Source organism: Dryobates pubescens, chromosome 6, assembly GCF_014839835.1.
Source record: "Dryobates pubescens isolate bDryPub1 chromosome 6, bDryPub1.pri, whole genome shotgun sequence".
Classification (NCBI taxonomy): Eukaryota; Metazoa; Chordata; class Aves; order Piciformes; family Picidae; genus Dryobates; species Dryobates pubescens.
Genome location: NC_071617.1, coordinates 18767798 through 18790223, shown reverse-complemented (window position 1 = coordinate 18790223; position 22426 = coordinate 18767798). Strand labels below are relative to the sequence as shown.

At 41.1% G+C, this 22426-nt stretch overlaps 1 protein-coding gene across 1 annotated transcript in view; it reads left to right on the top strand.

Annotated features, from left to right (window-relative positions):
* The window catches only part of TIAM2 (TIAM Rac1 associated GEF 2), a 97181-nt gene that overhangs the window by 36940 nt on the left and 37815 nt on the right, over window positions 1-22426 (top strand). The window contains exons 10-13 of the mRNA XM_054162699.1: window positions 69-179; window positions 639-717; window positions 1801-1893; window positions 2938-3198. Coding sequence (XP_054018674.1) covers window positions 69-179; window positions 639-717; window positions 1801-1893; window positions 2938-3198 — 544 coding nt within the window. The remainder of the gene's footprint in view (window positions 1-68; window positions 180-638; window positions 718-1800; window positions 1894-2937; window positions 3199-22426) is intronic.

Genomic DNA, 22426 nt, shown 5'->3' with positions numbered 1-22426 from the left:
GTCACTTTTCCTTCTGGGATTCTGGGAAGAAATAACAGATTCCAAACTCCATTTTCTTTATTTCTTAGATGAAACAGCTGGAGCCAAGACACTATGGCCTACAGCTCCGAAGACTGGTTGATGAAAATACCGAGTATTGCGCTCCTGAACCATATGAATACATTGTAGACCAGGAAAGTGTGACTCCTTTTAGATAAAACTCTGTGATGTCTATTGCTACAGTTGAATTATCACCTGTGAATATGTGTGATTTGGATCTGAAGTAAGATTTTAAAGCTATTCCTGGACTGCATTCTGCCATCCTCATTCACACAGTTGGTGTCTATGCAGACGTGGCTGACTAAGCATTTCAAACACACTCTTGAGGAACCATTTGAAGATTTAAATGGGGCCTCTGGTACTAAAGTAGTGTCAATCTGTACTCCAGGGTGGGTTTCCTCTCTTTAGCTTATTCTGCATTTAGTCCCACTGATACCGGAGACACTTGCAAAATAGCATTGTTCTGTTTGTAAAGACAGCGGATTTTGGCTCTTTATTGATGCAAATAATACTGTGCTTGTTTCTCATGCTGTACCTTTGGTTTTGATGCTTGCAATTTCACAGTTTGATGACTTCTGTTACTGTCTTTTTTCCAACAGGTGTATGATGAAATAGAAATTTGTCCATTAAATGTTTATCACATTCATCTTGCAAAGACTGAAAACATAAATGATTTTGGTAAGCTCACATGATTTTTTGTTTTATTCTTTTCATTGCTTGCTTTATTTTTTCAGGATTTTTCTGTCTCTGAAAGCTGGTAGAGGCATCCTTGGTAGCTGAAAGTCTGAGTCTGCAAAGGGCTCAAGCCTTTATAACAAAGATCTAAGCTGGTTGTTTTACACTGACAAATACATTTTGTAGTTTGAGAAGGGGCCACTTTCTAATTCTTCTGTGCTGGCCACATAATTCAAGCAGGAAATTGTCAGAAGACAAATGTCCTTTGCCAGAATTGGTACATGTGCTGTCCAGGGAGGTGGTGGAATCACCATCACTGGAGGTGTTCAAGAGGAGCCTGGAGGAGGCACTTGGTGCCATGGTTTAGTTGATGAGATGGTGTTGGGTCATAGGTTGGACTTGATGATTTTGAAGGTGTTTTCCAACCTGGTTAATTCTATTAAATTCTATTCAATTGGTCTTAGGCTGCCCCTGGTTTTGGTAGTGGGACCCTCTGTTGGCACATTGTCAGCAGTGTCCTTTGGTACAAATTCTGACAGGCTTTTTTATCTGTGGGAGGTGGTTATTCCTAGAGACAATTATACACCTTGCAAAGATACCTTTGTAAAGCAGCTCTGTGCTGTTTTGGTACACGTTCTGTAGCTGCAAGTCTGTTGGTATCAATTATTCCTTTCTAGGCTGTTTCATTCATTGGTCTATGTGGATTTGCTACTTTGTAGTTCAGGTTTCAATTTTTGGATCTGTTTAAGACTCCTCTATATCTGATGGACACACTACAGTGTTTTTACCATAATGATGAGCTACATTATTGAATTGTCATGTGGGGCTGAGGTAGAAATTATTTTTTTCTTTCAATGTAATTTGCTTTTTCTACAGCACAGCCAAGTTGAAAAGTTCTCTTATCTTTAACAGGCCTTACAATGACTGAGAAACAATGTGATAATTTCTCTGTGATATGGATGTGTTTCTGTATGGATGTGTTTTCAGAAGTATCCTCCCTCTGATTGTGTAGAGTCTACTAAATACACAAATAAAAGGGAAGCATTTCAGAGAAAGTTTATTTGATTTAAATCTCTTTTACTCCAGGCTTTGCTGTCACAGCACAAGTTGATGAAAATCAGCACCTCACCCGTATATTTGTAAGTGATGTTCTCCCTGATGGACTGGCATACAAGGAAGGTATTGTATCATGTTTAATACTCTATTTCATTACCTTCTTAAAATTCCCAAACATGAAGGAGCTTTAGTGCTTCTGTTCGGTTCTTGGCTTTTACTATTCATAGTTTTCTTTCCAGAAGACTGTGGAAAGTATGTGATAATAGGAACTACAATGTACACAGAATAGCTGAATTACCCTTTCAAAATAGCAGGGAGAATTCTTGTTCATCTTTGGAGGCAAAGCCTGTATTCAGCCTTCCAGCAAAGTGCTTTTTCACAGAGGGAGAGGCTGGAGAAAGAGTTCATCTCACACTGGGGAACATCGTGGTCTTAGTCAGTCTCTAAGATGACCCATTAATTCCACTTTTGCTGACAATGAAAAGTAGTCTCCCTCCCTAAAATAGTTTTCTGCATACATTTTTGTAAGCACCTTCTCTATTGCACTGCTCACAAATCGTTCTTCTCTTTGTCAGCACAGAAAATTTACTAGAGTTCTGCTCTCTGGAAAACAGAGAGACAATCCCAGAAAAATGGAGACAGACTTTTATTTGCAGTTTGAGGGTGATGACCATTTTATTGTTGCTGACCTTGAAAGGCAGCATTTACCACTGTTTAGTTGATAAAAACTCCATCTGATGTTATTCCAGTTTTGTGTGAATTATTTGACCTGTGTGACTAGTGTTCTTCCCAGGGAATGAAAGATGTTGGATAACACACTCATGGTATCCAAGTCATGAGAGGTGCCTTTATTCTAATCTTCTTGAAAGTTGTGCTGCCCTCCCACCCACCAACTTCTTTGTCATCTTTGGAAAGTAACAACTCAGTTGCTGTGCTATATGCATAACTTATGCAAGTAAGCAGGAAATCAGTCTGTAAAATTATAGCATAAGTAACGTTCCCATTGATTGTAATGAACATGTGTTAAGATCAGACTACTTGAATTGAATCCACTAAACACAAAGGTGAATCAACATTAGGTTTGATTTGTGATCCTTTATGTTTTACATTCTGTCTTTTTTATGTGTGTTGTTTGTTTCTTCTTCTTTTCCTTTCACATGCTCCCAGGGCTTCGATTAGGCAATGAAATCCTGAGCATAAATGGAGAGTCTGTGTCTGATCTTGACCTCAGGCAAATGGAGTTACTGTTTTCAGAGAGAAGTGTAATCCTCACTCTGAGAATGAACCATTGTGGGACCCAGCAACCCTTATGTGGGTCCTGGTCAGATGGAGACATTTCCAGGGACCCAAAGAGTTTGTTACCCCCTCCAAACCAGTCACAGCTCCTGGAAGAGTTTCTAGATAACTTCAAAAAGAACACAGCAAATGGTAAGAGGCAGACAAAAATTCCAGTACTTCCACTTCACTTCCAATAACACTATTTAAAAAAAACTCAATTGTGTTTATAATTCTATGCTTGCCTTAGTGAGAAACCCAAGTACAAATTGTTTTAAGTTCTTTTTATGCTCCATGTCTGTCTGTTATTTTATTATTCTCTAGAAAGTTGGCAGAATGTGATTTCTGCAGGGAAATTATATTCTTTAGTCTGTTTGGTTGCACCACCCAGTACTAAGCATTCTATTAACTGTTCTGTGGCACCTGGAGTACCTTCAATATATCCATTTCACAGGCGATGGTGGTTGATGACTTTTAGAAGCAGAGGTATTGTTCTGTGTTTTCCATGCTTTGCTTATGGTTAAGTACCCCATACATTAAGGATACATTGAATTCAATAATCATCACCTCAGATCATGTTCCCATTGGATACAGCTGCTCACTGTGTAGAGGAAAGCATATGAAAATGGCTACCTGCTCATACTTCTTACTCAGTGTAATACCACCGTATTAAGCTTCAGATGGAGGTCATATACTAACAGTGCTGTGTCAGAGTGAGATCTTGAAGGGTTTCCATACGAGGAGCACCAGACAAAGAAGGTGCCAAAAGCCTATGTGGTAAGGACTGCTCCTGAATGACACCATGGCCTCCCAGCCCCAAGGACGGTGCCAATGCTCACTTCTGGGGGTTGTATTTTCAGCTGGAAATAGGAGGGGGCACTGTCCCATTGAGTGGAGGAGAGTCATGGTGCTCCTTCTGTTCTTTTAGCTGATCTTACTTTCCCATCTTGTGATACCAGAGTACTTGTAAAAGTCTGTTTGAAATAGAAAGTAGGGGGGGGGGGGGGGGGGGGGGGGGGGGGCAAGGGGGGGGTGAGTTGCTCCACTTCCTTCCCACACCTTGGCTATTTTTGGAGCAAGGTAGAAGCAAATTTTAACTCTCACTTTCTTGAGTGTAAAGGTTGCAGTTTCCGTGCTGCACCTCTAGGGGATGCTAGTAAAATTCTGCAGGAAAGCTGGTGGGAAGTGCTGCCGTGCGAGAAAAGCAGCAAGAGGCACAAAAAGGGATTTCTGATTTTTGCATCTAATTACGGGGGCAAATGTACGCTGTTTGGATTTTTTTTTTTCGTAATTAAAGATGGGAGAAGAAAAAAGAATCACATAGGAGAGGTTGTTAGAATGGATTTAATTATAAGGCAATTTTATTAGGTCATCTTTTGAAATTAGAAGAAATCTTTACAAGGTTTGTGATGCAGTAAGTAACATCTCTCTCAGGGACCTTATTTCAATTTAAAATGCCATTAAATTGGCTAGTGGCACATAAAAGTTAGTGTCATAAACCAAAAATTATGATAGGGCTAATTAATTACATAATTATACCAGGGCTATCATGCAGCTTATTGGCTTGATATCGAAGGCCAGCATTACCTGGAGTATTCTGTCTAATAAATGTATGTGACCAATCGCTAGATTCCTCATTCCTCTGGGATAAATTTTCAACCTGTGCAAATATTCCATTATAATAGGAAATTACTGGAGTATGTGTTCTATGCTAAGCAGCAGTGAAAAAAAAGGGACATAGTATGTTTGCTTTTCTGCTTAAAAGCAGCTAAGGAAGATTTATTATTTTCTGGAAGGGAACAAATAGTTCTAAATGAAAGCTTCGTGAGAAGGACTTTCTTGTTTATTGAATTCAGTGCTTAGTATCTGATCACCTGATCGAGTTCAGATGGAAACAGATGAAAATGGCATTACTGTGAATTAATAGATAATCATAAAGGGTTTAACTGTTCTGTGTCCTGTTACCCACACAGGGATTGAATAAGATTGTAGATAAGAAGAGGGGATATTTCATGATCCAAGTGGGGATTTGGAGTCCAGAGACTCTTAAATTCACATCCAGTGTTTAATACTGTTCTGCCTGCTTTGATAGAATTGAATGAGTCAGTCTTAAGACCACAATTTTCAAAAATAATTTCTGGCATTTGCTTTTCCATGTTGAGCCTTTTCTTCCAAGGCAGTGCTTTTGAAAGTCAGTTAGTGCCAGCACAGAGAGACCTTTTAGAATAGAATAAACCAGGTTGGAAGAGACCTTCGAGATCATCGTGTCCAACCTATCATCCAACACCACCCAATCAACTAAACCATGCAACCAAGCATCCTGTCAAGCCTCACCCTGAACACCCCCAGCAACGGCGACCCCACCACCTCCTCAGGCAGCCCATTCCAGTGGGCAATCACTCTCTCTGTGTAAAACTTCCTCCTAACCTCCAGCCTAAACCTCCCTCCCCTGCCGCAGCCTGAGACTGTGCCCTCTTGTTCTGGTACTGGTTGCCTGGGAGAAGAGACCAACCTCCTCCTCACTACAACCCCCCTTCATGTAGTTGTAGAGAGCAATAAGGTCACCCCTGAGTCTCCTCCACCCCAGCTCCCTCAATCTCTCCTCACAGGGCTTGTGCTCCAAGCCCCTCACCAACCTTGTTGCCCTTTTCTGGACACGCTCCAGCAAGTCAACATCCTTCCTAAACTGAGGGGCCCGGAACTGGACACAGTACTCGAGGTGCGGCCTAACCAGTGCAGTGTACAGGGGCAGAATGACCTCCCTGCTCCTGCTGGCCACACTGTTCCTGATGCAGGCCAAGATGCCATTGGCCCTCTTGGCCGCCTGGGCACACTGCAGGCTCATATTCAGCCTACCATTGACCAGTACCCCCAGGTCCCTCTCTGCCTGGCTGCTCTCCAGCCACTCTGACCCCAGCCTGTAGCACTGCATGGGGTTGTTGTGGCCAATGTGCAGAACCCGGCACTTGGATGTGTTAAATCTCATGCCGTTGGACTCTGCCCATCTGCCCAGCCTGTCGAGGTCCCTCTGCAGAGCCTCTCTACCCTCCAGCAGATCAACTCCTGCCCCCAGCTTGGTGTCATCAGCAAATTTACTGATGATGGACTCGATGCCCTCATCCAGATCATCAATAAAGATGTTGAAGAGCATGGGGCCCAGCACTGATCCTTGGGGCACAAAAATCATGCATGGTTTGGCTCAAGATACATACCTGGAGTAAAAAAACCTTAATGATCTTGCTCTTGCCTCCATGTTTTTAAAAATTAATTAATTCAATTTATCTTTTTAGAGTACTATGAAGATTAGTGAGCTAAAATTAACGAAGTGCTTGAAAAATGGAAATTTTCAGCACCAAGTCGTGTTTTAATACTCTGCCTGGTGCTTGGTGACAACCACCAGGTGAAAGCAAAACAGAATTTACTTTAAAACACTGGCTTCCTGTAACCTGGGTAAAGTTTGCCCACATTTGCTTGCAATTTTGTAACTGCTTAGCATAGCTTTGATGGATTCCTTTTCCTTTGTGTTATGCTGTATTGAGGATACTCAGTTATGCCTTGTGGCAGACTTTGGCAGCCTTTCCGGTACAGAAGGAAAGTGATTGACTTTCTCCAAAGCCACTAACTCCAGCACTCCTAAAAATTATCCCCACAGAATTTTCTGAGAGAGTGATTACTTTTCTCTAAGAGGTTGCTGCACCTTCATGGCTGTATTTTGGACCTGCTGTGGTCACATCATTTGATCTCCCACATGGCAACGCTGTGTGCTTACTGCTTAGCCGCTTGGCAAGTAATGAGTTTATCCTGGCAAAGAAATGAGATTAAATACGTTTAAAAAATGCACTCATAAATGTGGAAAACCAAGTAACAGAGAAACTAAACTTGCTCCAAACTCCAGTACTAGGAATATTACACAAATATTTGTGCAGAATTAAAAAATGAGGGAATTGGACTGGAATGATGGCATCACTATTTGAGGAATAAACAACATAGAAGGCATGAGAATTAAAAACTGTATATTTAGGGCACTTTGTGGGTTAATGTTATATCTATAGAGAGTGCTGAGGCAGGAGGTAGAAGCATTAGTAGGTGTGAAAACCCATTGCAGTGTGTGAGTTGCTGTCAGAATTGGGCAAGTTTGGGGTTTTTTTTCCCAGCAGGTGGGTTTTTGCTAAAATATCTGTCATTTCTGGTTAGCTGACACTGTTGAAATCAACCCTACTTTGTACATGTATCTCTGTGATCGGAAGAGGGGGAGAAAAAGAAAGATTGGGGGATGGAAGTTTGGATATACTTTAAGAACTTATCTGGGAGGGTTAGAGAATTAAGTGGGAAAGAAAACATTTAAAAATTAAAAAAAAACCAGAAAGTAAAATAAAGGGCAGACTTTTCCCTTAGTCCCTGTTGTACTCCTCATTTTTGGGGTAGGGCACTTTCTTTCTGTGTGGGGGTCTAGGTTCCTGTCTGTCCTATCTTTGTAGAGGAGTGGTCCCAGGAGCTGTGAAGTTCTGACCACAAAGAAGTTTGCTCCTCCTCCTTCTCTTCCCCTGCATCACGTTAGCCCTTCCTTCCAGCCCTTCAGCACTTGTCCTGACCCTATGCTCGCAGCAGCACTTGCTGGAGCCTTTGATGAAGCTAATTAAAGAGAAATGTTTTTGTTTGTTTTTTCACTCTTCTGCAAGCTCAGTAAGTTGAACCAGCAGGTGCAGAAGTCTAACAAGGGCCAAAGACAGGTAAGCAGAAGGAGGAACAGGGAGTAGGCAGGTGATGGGGAAAGCTGGTTGCAAGGAGAGTTAGTGTCAGAGATGGCAAGCTGTCTTTCAGCTGACTTACAGAGTACATCTCTAGCCATTTTGGAGCAATAATTTTGCCTTCTGATTTCTCACCTCTTGTACTGATCCCTAGCCAGCAGTGTGGTCTGGGACATGCCAGTTTGAGTTGCTCCAGATGAAATTAATTTATGTTGTCTAAAGCATGGCTGGAGTGAGCAGGAAAGTCAGGCTTCATGCTGTTTCATAAGTAGCTAGGATGTGTGCTGGAGAAGACCAATGATGTTTCACCTCCTGATCTTTCTGAGCACTGATACTTTTGCAAAATGTAACTGCTTCAGGATGAGAATCAGTGGTTTGAACCCTCATATGGGAAGTGGCTCTTCTGTTTCCCCAGACATGATCCACTTGTGATTTTAATCTTACTAAGCACACATAGAAGCAAAGCACATCAGCTGGCCACAAGTTTGATTTTATTAAACTATTTTTGTAAATTTGGTTGTGATAATAATTGGTTTGTATTCAGTTCCAAGCTACTTTCTCTTTCAAATATGCTTCAGTGGATGGTTTAAATGCCTCTTTAAGGTGTAGTTGCAACTCTTAACTTCTCCGGAAAGCTTGACTCTGCTCAACTTCATCAGATACCACTAAGATAAAGGATGAAAAAGGAGACAGAGAATGGCTCTGCAGTCAGCTGGCTGTATGCATGCCACTGTGAACACCTCTCCAGGTAGCACTCTGCTCCATCCCTTTCTCTTGCATTCTCTTCCAGCCCCAACCCAGCCTGAATATCACAAAGGTCAGTGTGACCCTCTCAAGAAAAGAGATAAAGTTCATGGGGATGGTTTAGGCTAGATACTAGGTTAGGTGTATAACAGATAATAGGAAATACTTCTTCACTGAAAGGATTATCAAACATTGGAATGGTCTGCCCAGGGCAGTGGTGGTCACCATCCCTGGGGGTGGTCAAGTGGCATGTGAGCCTGACACTTAGAGACATGGTTTAGTGTTGACCCTTCAGTGCTGGGTTGAGGGTGGATCTTTGAGGTCTCTTCCAACCAGATATATTCTGTGAAACTAAGGTGATGTGTAGACTCCAGCAGCTATGGGCAGTGCCTGGAGCAGTGGTTTGGACCTCTCTCCTTGTTGATTTTTGTCCGTAGTTTTTAAGCATTTAATAAGCATCTTTCACTGTAATGTTAAAAGCAGTTCACAAACAAAAGTAAACCCAAAACTTAAATGAAAAACACTGGTAAAATCACTTATTTTAGTTCTTCCCAAACCAGGTGCTGTTTGTTTTCCTCACTGCTGTTTTGACATCTAAATTATCTTCATTGTGCAGTAGGACATGGCTTTTACTGTGCTATGTGTGTGAGAAATCAAATTTATTTTTGTCCTTTCACAGAAAACTTTTGAGCTCAGATGAGGTGAATATTGCTTCTTAGGCTCCTGAGTCCCAAGGTCACCTTCAGTCCCATTATGTATGGGCCCTGATCCGTGTTCTTTCAGCAGGTTTGCACACATAGTGCTCTCTTGCCCAGTGGACCTAATTCCACCTAGCTTGTGGGTTTACATGGTGTGAGGCAACACACTGGAAAAACAGTGCCTCTTTTTAACATAGATGTGTAGTTGTCTATGCAGTATGACTGCTAATCTGCTTGAAGATCAAAGACTGCATTCTTGCTGCTTACCCAATTTACTTCAGCAGGAAGCCACGTAGATGTCATAGGACATGCAGTGTCTGGTCATCAAAGCAAGCCATTTTTGCTGTCTTGCTGTTAAAGCAGGTGTCTTCTTCCTGTGCTCGTGTGAATCTGAGGGAAAAGACTAGGTCTGGCCAGTGAAAATCCTTAGGACTGTAGGTAGCAGTATAGAGATTAATTGAAAGAAAGTGTTTGCCTCTTCAGAAGCTGGATTCATAGGACCATTCGTTGCTTACTGCATATTTTGCAATACATAGTGTTTCCCAAGAGTGGTGGTTTAATGAGCTCTTGCTGGCACTTAACAAACTGTCCTGTTGGCTTCCTGTTGCTTCCTGCTAGATGTGTATGCTGCAAATTAAAAGATTGTTTGTGCTATAAAACAGGACAGCCTGAAATGCTCTTCGCTGTGCTTTTCTACTGAAAGAGCATTCTGTTCTGCTTTGCTAAATGCTGCTATGATTTAATCCCTGTGAATTCAGAGAGCCAAATAGTTTTTTCCTAGTGTAAACTCCAGTAAACCCTGTGGAGTGGCACCTCCTCAGTGACAATATGTAGGCATAAATTATAGCATTACCCATCCTACTGAATTCTGTGGAATGTGACAACGTGGACAGCAGGGAGATTTATTAATGATGAAAAAGTTAGAGACATCCACATATAGACCTGTGCCTTAGGCATAATGTGAAACACATCAAACAGCAGAAGTTCTGTGTTTAGGTGGGTTGAGTAATTATAAAAATGAACTGACTATGCTAGCCACAAATTCTTGCTAAACTATTAGGTAACTTCTTTCCTCCCTCTTTTTCTTTCTGCTTTCACTGCTTTTGTGCCTATAAATGTGAGATGGAGAAGAGCATGTACTACTAGGATGGTACATTTGATACCTGGGCAGGGCTGGCTCTGTTTGTTTTACAACTCTCCCTGGTGCAAATGATCTCTAAGACTGGCCAAAATTGTCCCATGTAAGCATTCCCACAGGAACCAGGAAGGGAGCCACTGACAGCCGTGGTCTGCAGTCTTTACTGACTATTGTAGACAATTGTAGCACCCAAGATGGGCTCTGCTGTGTCTTCCTCCTCGATATTCATGAGGTTCAATAAAGCAAAGTGCAATGTCCTAGCTAGGTTGGGGCAATCCTTGTTACCAATACAGGATGGGGGATTATGACATTGAGAGCAGCCCTGCACTGGTGGATGAGGAGCTGGACATGAGCCAGCAATGTGCACTTGCAGCCTAAAAGGCCAATCACATTCTGGGCTGCATCAAAAGACGTATGGCCAGCAGGTTGAGAGAGGTGATTCTGCCACTCTACTCTAGTGACACCTTACCTGGACTACTATGTCCAGCTGTAGAACCCCCCAACACAAGAGAGACGTGGACCTGCTGGAGTAAGTCCAGAGGAGGGCTACAAAGATGATCAGAGGGCTGGAGCACCTCTCCTATGAAGACAGGCTGAAAGTATTCGGCTTGTTCAGCTTTGGGAAGAGAAGGCTCCAGGGAGATGCCTTATAGCTGCATTTCAGTATCTGAAAGGAACCTACAGTGGCTGAGGAAGGACTGCTTGGAAGGGCTTGCATGGGTTTTCCTGAACGGTCTCAACACAGAATGTCAAAATACAAACTGATAGACAAGTCTGCGAGGAGGTCACCACAGCCACAGGTGGGTCATATGGCCTCGATCTCCTGAGCCAGTAGCTATTTATTGAGAAGTTTGTACATGGTTTAACTCATTTCCCCACAGCCTGGCCCCCTTAAGCCCAGTGTTTTATCTTTAATTTAACGGGTGTTTTTTTGCCCAATTGCTTTTCCATCCACTTCCAAGATACAGCATTTCGTTATCTTTACTCCCATCCTGTGTCACATGATTTGAGATATAACAAACTGTCCTATCACTTATCAGCCTCTGGAGCTCTGTGAAGGCCAGCTAAACATTCTGTTAGCTGCTCCCTTTGGGTTCCCACAAGGTTGTGGTGATAGGATGAGGGGCAGTGGTTTTAAACTGGAACAGGGTAGGTTTAGGTTGGACGTAAGGAAGTTCTTTACAATGAGAGTTGTGAAATACTGGAACAGGTTGTCCAGGGATGTGGTTGAGGACCCATCCCTGGAGACATTCAGGATCAGACTTAGTGTATCCCTGAGCAGCCTGATCTAGTTGGAGGAATGCCTACTGACTGCAGGAGGGTTGGACAAGATGACCTTTGAGGTTCCTTTCCAACCCAGTGCAATCTGTGAATCAATGAACCACAGCCACACAGCTCTAGTTGTTGAACTGGAATAGAAGGGTGATGCACTACTGGTGGCCTCCAATGAGACTGTTTCTTAGCAGGCATTTGTTATGCCCTTAAGAAACAAATGTATTTAGGTAACAATTTGAGAATCTGGTGTGAAATGGTAAGCTTAAAAATTAAGAGCCTGAGTAGTTGTCTGACTGGCAGATACATGGACAGAGCTAGTTTAGAAAGTTAGATAACCCTATAGAAACATACTGTGCAAGGGCTAACCAGGCATTCTACGAAATGCAGCTAGCTATTTCCTGATATGTTGCTAATTTGTATTTCCTATTGATTACTGAATTAACAAATGAGTCAAATTACTTTCCTTCTCGATGAACAGTTAGCCCACAAAGGAACTCCCAAGGGATCTAAAGGACTCTGATCCAGATTCAAAATGGATGTTTCTGCAGATACTTAGAACACAAAAAAAAAGAAAAAAAAAAAAAAAGACAGCATAAATCAGCCTACAAAAAGTCACACTTGCAGAAGTAGGTGGCTGACTGTAGCTAAGCTGCTCTTCAGCATGTGGCCCAACATATCTTAACCAAGCTGTAAAGTACAAGAATATTTGCATGAACATACTGGCTTTTCCTAAACATAAAAATGTGAAGTGTTTAAAGAAGAAGTGTCTCTTTCCTCATTGAAGGACGAGAACACAGGAGGGAGACTTGTCCTGCAGGAGGGAGACTTGTCCTGCTTGAGTATTGCAGACCCTGGGCAGAAGTATGAATTCTCTCTGTCTTGGCAGTATCAGGAAGCACACAAAGCACCTTGTGATATTTCAGTTTGCTCCCTGAATCAAAATATGTGGATGAGAGGGAATAATGAAGGAAACCTTCTTGTTTGACCTGTAATTCCATGCCTTGTTTACAATTATGTGTCTTAATTACGATTACTTTTGTCAGTGACAGACATACAATTGTTCTGTTTAAGAACTCAGTCTAGGAAGACTGATGTTATGACAGCTGTATGCTAGTTTTCTTTCCAGATTTAACATCTTGAATGAATTACTGAACGAAGCTACACCAAAAAGTCAGTCGTTACAGCCTTGAAGCTAAGCTGAGAAGGTACCTTCCAGCCAGTCCTGAAATAGGTTACAAAATGCTTAGGACAACAAGAAATAATAAAATCCAAAATATCTTACAGAGATTAAAAAATAGCCAAATTATTAAAGTCCAGTGTATTTTGTGTTTCTCGATAATATGTTTTCTAGAATCAATATTTGCTTGTATTAGTCGTCAAATCATGGTAATTTAGCAATGAGAACTTGAGCTAATCCATACCTGAAAATAGGTCAAAGGCTTTGAGAAGCACTAGAAAATATCAGAGGTAAAAAGGAGGAGTTTTTGAATTGGTAATAAATTTAGCATTTCACTGTCTTTTTGACTGTTGCTTAAAGCAGCATGAAAGCTGTGAACTACTGTACAGTTAATAACCACAGTTACTGCCCACAAATTGTTTTGAATTTATTCCAGCATTGGCCTGTGAATGCTTAAGCAGCAATACTTGCCTGTGAGTACCAGCTGTGGGGAAACAACTAAACTGGCACTGTGCAGTAGTTAAAAACTTACATAAATTCCAGTTAAAATGACTGAATTGAGCTAACTGAACACTCCCATAAATCTAGAAAATCTAATTGGTGGTTACTAAGAATCTGCTCTTGGAGTCCATGGTCCATTTGCCAAGATTCATAGAGAACCCCCATGAAGATGAGGTGATGCAAATTGCTTTGGCTTTCAGCTTGAAGTGGTGAAGGATATGATGTGGTTTCAGTGGATATTTCTCATCTGTGGCTGCAGCCTACCTTTCTTCTCTTAAATCAGTTTCTTTAGGGTGGAAGCTACCTGAGACAGCTTTTGGTCTAGAAATTAAATGTGGCTGTGGAAGTTTACCATGCATAAGTAAGCTTAGCGTTGTTTGTTTATTTGCTGCTGTGACATGCAGAGAAAGTATAGATTACCATCTTGAGGTAAAGTAGGACCTTTCAGTGCACTTTTCCTAGGTGGAGATGAGCTCTCTTTATCTCTTGAGCTGAACCATTCTTGTGTTATAGGCTCTGATTTTTTTTTTCCACAAAATTTATAATCGTCTTTCTCGGACCAAAGAGAGTTCAGAGGAAGAAAACCTGCATTTGTATGAAGACCTTAAAGAATTGTATACCCCCAAAAATTTCCTGATATTTTCAGACCCTGACCTTCATGACAGAAACAGTGGAGCAACTCCAGTGTCCTCTCTTATCACAGCTTTACTAAACCTACCTACTTTTATCCCCACACCTCATATTCTAGACTCTCCACATTTATACTAGCAGTTTCTCCTGTGGAAATAGCTATTGTGGGACAGTTAATGAATCATCATGGGACTTTATTTTCTCCTTCCAGAACTCTCTTGCTTTTCACCTTCCTGACCACAGGTAGTGTGCTTTTTGCAAACTAGACAAATACAAAGAGCTGCAGAGGTTGCAGGGGCTGCTGTTTGCCCCTTTCATGCTGATCCCAAGAGATGACATGAGCCAAAGAGCTGAAAGGTCTGATCCTCAGATAATACATAGAAGATACTCATAACTGAACTAGTGAACCCAGAACTTTTCATATCTCGCTGGTGAAACTTGGATGCCTTCTTTAACAGAGTTTGTGAGATTGCCTCTTGAAAGCCATTCAGTAAATTCCGTTGGGTCAACTGTTACCTTTGGCAAGATACTGTTTTAGAAAGGAAGAGGATACAGAAAGAAATGCTTGCATACCTTTTTTAAAAAAACCTTCATTACAAAAGAGTAACTATGCTGAAAACCTGAAATATATTTAGTTGTATTGAACCAAAGGAAATAAGCACGTTTGCTACCTGCCAGGCTGAACCATTTAACTGAAATTATGAGTACTAGTCTCCAAGGGAGCATTTTAAGAGTTCACCACACTGATATTTCTCTTTTCCAGGCAATGGTAGAATGCTTCACCTACCACTCCCTGTTTTTCAGTAAGACTGAAGGCATTAAGACCACCAAGGCTTTATAACTTTCTGAGAGTTGGCTCAGACTTGCATAGTATTTGCACCAGAAATTTTGGAAATATTTATCTTCTCTTGGAAGCTTACTTTTCTCTTGACAGTAATATTGGCTGGAAGAATATGGGAACTGCAAGCTTATCATAATTAACTGATCAGTCTGGAAAATTTCCACAAAAATGAAAAATGCAGCTTTCCATACAGCTAGCTTAACTTTATTACCCAAATGTAATAACCCATTTCCATCTAAACCATGCAGCTGTGTTATGGAAAGACTCTGTAATGGGGAGAAGGAGAATATCTTACATGCTGAAGATTGGCTGACTTGTATTTTATTTGCTGTTTCTAGAGCATTTGGGAATTAGTGGAAATATTCAGTACATTTTTTCCTAGTAGATAGTCTGAGCCTTCTATAATTCCTTGTAAGTATAGATCCTAATTTTTTTCAAGATAAAATTCATACTGATATTCACAGAAATAAGTGGATGCCTGCTTTACTTATCTCTTGCAACATCTGTCTGACTTCACTGGACAATGCTAATGTTTAAAATACTGTCAGTTGTTCTGATCTGAGATCAGGGTATCTGTCTTTTATAAACTAGACCAAGCCTGTCATAATTGCTTGAAGCTCTCTGTGTTGCCATATCTGAAGCATCTAAAATACTGGAGGTGGGAAGTGAGCACCCCATTTCCTTCCCAAGTGACAGAGAGCTGTAAACAAGAGAAAGATAGTTCTTCAGCAGAGTAACCACTGGAGTTAATAATGAACATCTGAGCTGGAATCAACAAATGACTGGAGCATAAGACAACTGCTGGGGCTTCTTCACCAATGTGTGCTTGTGATATGAGCATTCTTTTAGCCATAAGCACTCTTTGCTGGGATGTTTACACAACAGAAGTAACGAAACTTAAAAGTCTTTTCTGACACAGGCTTCTGGCTCTCTATTTGCCTGTTCAGCTGTATTTAGGCATCTGTATGATAATTGTGCCAGGCTACATTGGTAACAGAGGAACCTAGGATGGGAAGGAATTTCAAGACTCAGTTGAGTCCAGTCCTCTGCTAGTTGAGGCTTTCAACAACCTCATTGATGTGTTTATCATATTCCATTTTAAAACAGGATAGACTGATTGCATCCTTTGCTCCCAGGTAAGCCGGAAATTCATTCATGTGATAATTGAAAGCCAGTCTTCTAATTGCCAGCATAGATATATTCCTGGCCAGTGTTACAACTGATTATTATCTACTGGCCTTGACCATTGCTTCAGTAGCTGTAGCTCACAACATGTTGTTAACCCCCTTCTCCAAACTTTCATACTTGTCTTCCCTTCATGTTTTCAATTGAAGAGCCATAGCTGATAAAAGCAATTGTTTTTACTGGTTGAGTTAGTTTGACACAGTCTGTTTACCCATACTGTATGTATAAAATCTTACATTTATCTCCACATTCTAAATTTTTCTTTCCTTGAATTGGTTATGAAAGCCTTAGGTCACTATGTAGGTCATAGATCTGTAGTTTCCTACATTAGATTTCCCCAATATTCTCATTCCTTCTTCAAGCATAGGCGTTGCTTGTTATTCATCAACTGCAGAACATCATCCTCTTTTCCCCATCATCAGCTGAATCATTACTCAAAAGCCTTATTCTTGAGTTTCAATTTCATATACCAGGGTTTAAATATTGAGAGCTAAAGAAAGTTTGGTTTGCACTCATTTCAGACATGGCCACTTTCTAGTCATTAATTGCTATTCTGCCTTACTCTTCCCTGTTGAGGACAGATTTCAGGCTGAGTCAGTTACATTCTATGGGAGTAGCTTTACCATGAGTGGTATCTTTAGGCTGTGCCTTTAAAATTTAGCTGCAGATTTTGAGCAAAAAAGTAGAAAAACTTTGGAGTCTGAATCTATTTGCTGTAGTGAATGTTTGATGATATGGTAAGTGGATCAGGTGGAGTTAAGAATACCAGGAAAGACTCAGAGATACTAGCTGTTAATCAAGCATCTTAGCTGAGACAGAGCCAGGTTCAGTTTCCTCACCTGAATTTGCAAGAGCAGGAAATTTCATCTCTCCTACATCATGGATGAATATCCTGGTGCCAGTCTACTTCTTTTTGCTCTGTGGTGTCTCCTCCTCAGCCTTTTGGCAAAAAGTAATAGTGTAATATAAAAGGATGTAGTTTCATTGTGATACAAAGCAAACTGGTTTTGCAATCTCAGAAATGCTGGAGAAAGGAAATCCTATTATCCATATTGGTATAGTCACTGGATGTTTACTAAGGTTAGGACTTCCTGTGCCAGAGTGCTTCTTTTACTTGCTGAGGATAGCTGTCAAGTCATGCGCAGAACTGCTGCTTCTTCTAGCTCTGGGAATGATGCCCTGCAGTGGTCTGAGTTTGTCTTGGGAGCAAGAGACTGAGTTCATTTAAATTTGCTGTGCTGTCCTCTTGTGTAGAACTAGAAGGAACTTTTTGTTCAGTTTATTGTCAGCAGAACTGCTGCTTCTTCTAGCTCTGGGAATGATGCCCTGCAGTGGTCTGAGTTTGTCTTGGGAGCAAGAGACTGAGTTCATTTAAATTTGCTGTGCTGTCCTCTTGTGTAGAACTAGAAGGAACTTTTTGTTCAGTTTATTGTCAGTAGAATGGAGGGTGGAAGCACACCCTCTTGCTGTAGTTTGAAAAAGGGGGTGGTTACACCACCTCCATAGTGCTTCACATTTGATAACACTTGACATGCTTGTGATGATTATTTGGCATTTGTTTTTTAATTGGTGAGAAAAATCTAAAACAGAACCAGTTCTAAAGTACTATGAAAAAGAGAATTGTAAAAGCAGCAGAATCCTCACTTCCTACTGACTTGTCATGGTAAGTTTGCCTATGCAGTCAGTGGTTAAAGTGGTAAGAGCAGCACTAACTCCTAAGTAATTAAGGCTTCTTTGTTAATTAAACAGAAGAAAAGAGGTAAGTGCATTTGCATTTGTTGATAGCTTCTTTATGGCAAATGAATTGCCGGATGGCTGATGTGGATGTTTTCCAGTTGATTTCCTTTGGTTTTTTTGGCTGGGATTGTAGCGCAGATTATTGTTGTCTCACACATCTGCCAGAGGATGCGTTTCCATTGTACCTCACCACTCACACATAACTTCCATATTGACCACTTGTACGTGTGTCACTGCAGCAATGTGGCAAGAGGCGTTGCTGTAGGCATACAGATGTGCTGTAGTTGTTTGTTTTCCTCACTGACTGTCCCATCTGTGTGCTCTGTGCCTACTTCTAGTTGAAGAAGAGTAGTGAGAGTTTGACTTAGGAAGTGTAGTTCCAGTTTTTAGTGATTACATTACAGTTTCTCTTGAATGATTGTGAATCTGACTACCAGCAAGACACAACACTGCAGGAGTAATGGCATTCTTTGGTGATTCTGTCAGTAGCTGAAGGAGCTGAGCAGGTTCTTAGTACTTGGTAGTTTATTGCTAGAAGCCAAGAAAAAAAGTGTGGTATGCATTTTATATGATGTAGTTAAGCTTTTCACCTAAGTTTTTTTTCTGAGAATCTTACCATTTATCTGAGGTTGCTACTCTTCTTGTTTGCAACAGGCTGACTATATTGGGGTTTAATGGCAAGGTTTTGGTAGCAGTGGTGCTACATGGGTGGCTTCTGTGAGAAGCTGCTAGAAAATTTCCCAGTGTCTGATAGAGCCAGTGCCAGACAGCTCCAAGATGGACCCACCACTGGCCAAGGGTAAGCCCAAGTGATGGTGGTAGGGCCTCTATGATAGTACAGTTAACATCTGTGCAATTGCACCTGGAGAGAGGAGTGAAAATATGTGAATGCTGTAGACACCAAAGTCAGTGGAAAAGGAGGGAAGGAGGTGCTTGGTGCCAGAGCAGAGACTCCCCTACAGGCTGTAGTGAAGCAGTGTGTCCTCCTGCAGCCCATGGAGGTTAGTGGTGGAGAAGATATCTGTCTGCAGCCTGTGGAGACCCCATCCCCACTGTTGATGCCCAAAGAAGCCTGGGACCCTATGGGAAGCCTGAACTGAAGCAGGCTCCTGGCAGAACCTGTGAACATGTGAAGAGAAGAGCCTGCTCATGGAGCAGGTTTGCTGGCAGGACTTGTGTCCTTGTGGGGACTTATGCTGGAGCATTCTGTTCCTGAAGGACTACACCCTGCAAAGTGATATGTGCTGGAGCAGTTTGTGAAGAACAGCCCTTGAAGGAGTCATGTTGCAGAAGTGTGTAGAGAACTGTCTCCTGTGGGAAGGATCCCACTTTGGAGCAAAGGAAGTGTGTGAATCCTCCCCCTGAGGAGGACAAAGTGAAAGAAACAGTGTGTGATGAGCTGACCACAAGCCCTGTTACCCATATCCCCTGTGCTGCTGGGCAAGCAGAAGGTAGAGAAATTAAGAGTAAAGTTGAGCCCAGGAAGAAAGGAGGGATGTGGGGGAAGGTGTTTTTAATATTTCTTATTGTCTTGCTCTGATTTGAGCTTCCCCAAGTGGAGTCTGTTTTGACCATGACATTAATATATGAGTGATTTCTCCCTATCCTTATTTGAACCCGTGAGTCTGATGTTATATTTTCTGTCCCCTCTCCAGCTGAGGAGGGGAGTGATAGAGCAGCTTTGGTGAGTACCTGGCATCCAGCCAGGGTCAGCCTACCACACTGACACTGTGTTTTAGTGTCTGGTGACACTCCTGTTTGATAGACCAGAAGATGTTATCTGTTTAAGAGGTTCCTGTTCTTTCTAGGTGGAAGTAATAGACATTTCAACTCACCGTGCATGGGTGTGTTTGTGTGCAAACAGGACAGAGAGATATGCTGCAGTCAAGAAAAAATAGGTCAAAAGTCTTAAACCAAGTTTTCCATAATCTAGTATTATCAATCATTTTTTTCTTCTAGATGGGCTTACCACAAGTATGTCAATAGAATAAATCAGATGTACTACTGTAAAGGAGCTGTATAGGCAGACTTAGTCATGGTATGCTCACCATTGCGCTGCAGGAAAGCCTCTGAAGCAATGTTTCACATGAAGCAGTCCATATTTGCTTTAATTAGTCAGATATGTAATTACAGTAAGTAACAGTAGAGATAGATGCTTTTTAAAAAGAATAATTAAAAAAATTGTCAGAATATGTTGATCTGACCTCACTTTTGGATGATTTTAAAGAATGTACATCTCCTTGCATACTTTTCTGTGCTCATCCCAAGCAAAGGTGCAGAACATCACATACTGGAATGATTTTGTATTCATACAGCTGTGGCATTTCTCTTAATTCTGTGTGTGCTCTCCAGTTTTATTGCTACTTTTGCCCAAAAGGATGGTGGTTACCCAGCCTGTAAGATAATACTTTTGAACATCTTTGTTAAAATGAATCCTTTGTTAGAAATAATTTTGTATCACTCCTCTTCCACTTAGTACTAGAAGTAGAGGCAGTATCAGTATTAAACTTGCTGCTGTGCTTATGTCCTTAGACTTTGCCTTTGAAATTCTCTAAGCTAATACTCTTTTTCTTTGCCCCTTGATTTGCTGTTGTTGTTTTTTAAACTACGCACCTGATGGTGATGCTTCTGTGCTCTTTGGGAATAGTTTGATGGGTTCTAGAAGATCCAAAGGAAGTCTGCTTGCACAATAAAAGAAGTAAAGGGAGACAGGATATGGATGCTAAACTGATCAACAAACCATCCATCCATCCTTCCTTCCTTCCTTCCTTCCCTTCCCCTTGTTGGTTTGGCATACAACGTGCAGTAGGATGTCCTTTTTCATCTTGGATCCTTTCTGTGTAACTTTATTTAGTTTTTACTATTTAAAATAACATTTACTGTTGCTTACCCTAACTACCATCAGCAAGGCATTCTGCCAGTAGCAAATGCTGTAAAATTGGGCAAGACTATGTAAACCTACTTCTGACAGTCCTATAAACCATAGAGGAAACTCAAAGATGAGGGTGAAGGGAGGAAAACATAGATCACCAGGACAAAGTGATAGAATATTCTGTTTTCCTGCTTTGGGTGGTGTTATCTTGATTTCTTCAGGTCATGTTGTCAGCTAATTGTTTTGCCTTATTTTGCTCTTCCTACATTTTTGCTTTCTCTTCATTGTTTGCTCAGGTTAGTTTTACTTCTTGTTCTGTAAAGGCAGATATGTTTCATGATTACGTTGTAAAATCAGGGAAAGAACATTTTGCCCCTCATTAGATAGCTACTCAGATCAATCTCAAGATCCTTTTTGCCACACATCATCTCTCTCTGGTACATGTCGTTTGCAAGTATGGAGAAGTGCATTAAAACCTAGAAGGCAAGTAAAAAGACTGGGAAGCAATGGGAAATAATATTCTTGGCATCACCCCCAGGAAAAACTAATTTAAAAGTCAGTTCAAATTTTAGGTGTTGGCCTAGCTTTTGTATATGTAGGATTTGACAGTGGTGGAAGTCAATAAACATTCATGTGTATCCCTAAAAAGAAGAGAGACTCAAAATTACTTTAAAAGTTCAGAGCTCAGGAGAAAACCATGCAGGTTTGGTGGAGGAAGGTGGTTAAAAGCATAGTAAAATAGACAACTTGTTAAGTTCTTAAAGAAGGTGAGTAACTGTTTGGTTTAGTTGTGTAAAATACTTTTTTCTTCTGCAAAGGTGGTCGCTTGAGATGCTGCATGTTATGTGGGCTCTGAGATATCAGGAGCCACACATGACTCTGAAAGGAACAAGGTTAAAAAGCTTGAGGGGAGAGAAGTGATGGGGCCTTGGTTTTGCAAGGATAGGGAAATGACAGTGGTCAAGACTTTGGCATCTGGATGGGAAATGTCAGCCTCAGTGCTAACCTTGGCATAGGCACTTTAATACCACCTGTAAAAATGAAGTATCAAAATGGTAGTGTGCTGACTTACAGGCTTCTTTCTCTCTGGCTCTAATGTGGAGGTCTGTCTGCCATATTTTGTTTTCCTAGGAAAGCTCCAGTGGGCTATAAGGTGCTCTTTTGGGTGTAATTTCCTGTTTCCCTCCCTGCTTGAGTACATGTCTGTCAATTCTTGCTGGGAGAAGCTGCTCCTGCTCTGCAGGAACAGGACAATAGCAATATCAAGGCAGAGAGATACTGTTGTCCTTCACAATTTCATTATTTCTAGCTCTCATGATTTTACTGGAAGAAGAGTGATACTTGTTTTAATTGCCACCTCAGTTACTGGAGTCAGTAGTTAATTGAGAATCTTAGTTTTCAGTTAAAAATAAATCCTCAGCATTTGTAGGTGTTGAAAAGGGGTTTGAAAATGTGGTAATGTGGTGTGAATTACACCCTAGAGGCTTAAAGGCTAGGAAACAAACCAGCAAATTAAACAAGAAAAAAACCAAACAACCAAACACCAAAAAAACCCAAACAATTCCCAAAGCTCTTCATTATATTCCTATTTTGTTGTCTGAGGGTGCTAATTATTTATTTGGGGGCCGTTTCATGATTTTCAGCTACTTAGTTACTGCAGAACAAATATTACTGCTTCACTTCTAAGAGTTTTAATTAGAATTTCCACATAAACATCTCTGCAGATTTTAAGCAGCTAATTGAGGAAATATAAAGAGAAGAAACATGCCTTTTATATGGGTGTTCAGCACTGTTGGGTTGGCCTTGAGTTTACACATAAGTGTTATCGAAAGCTA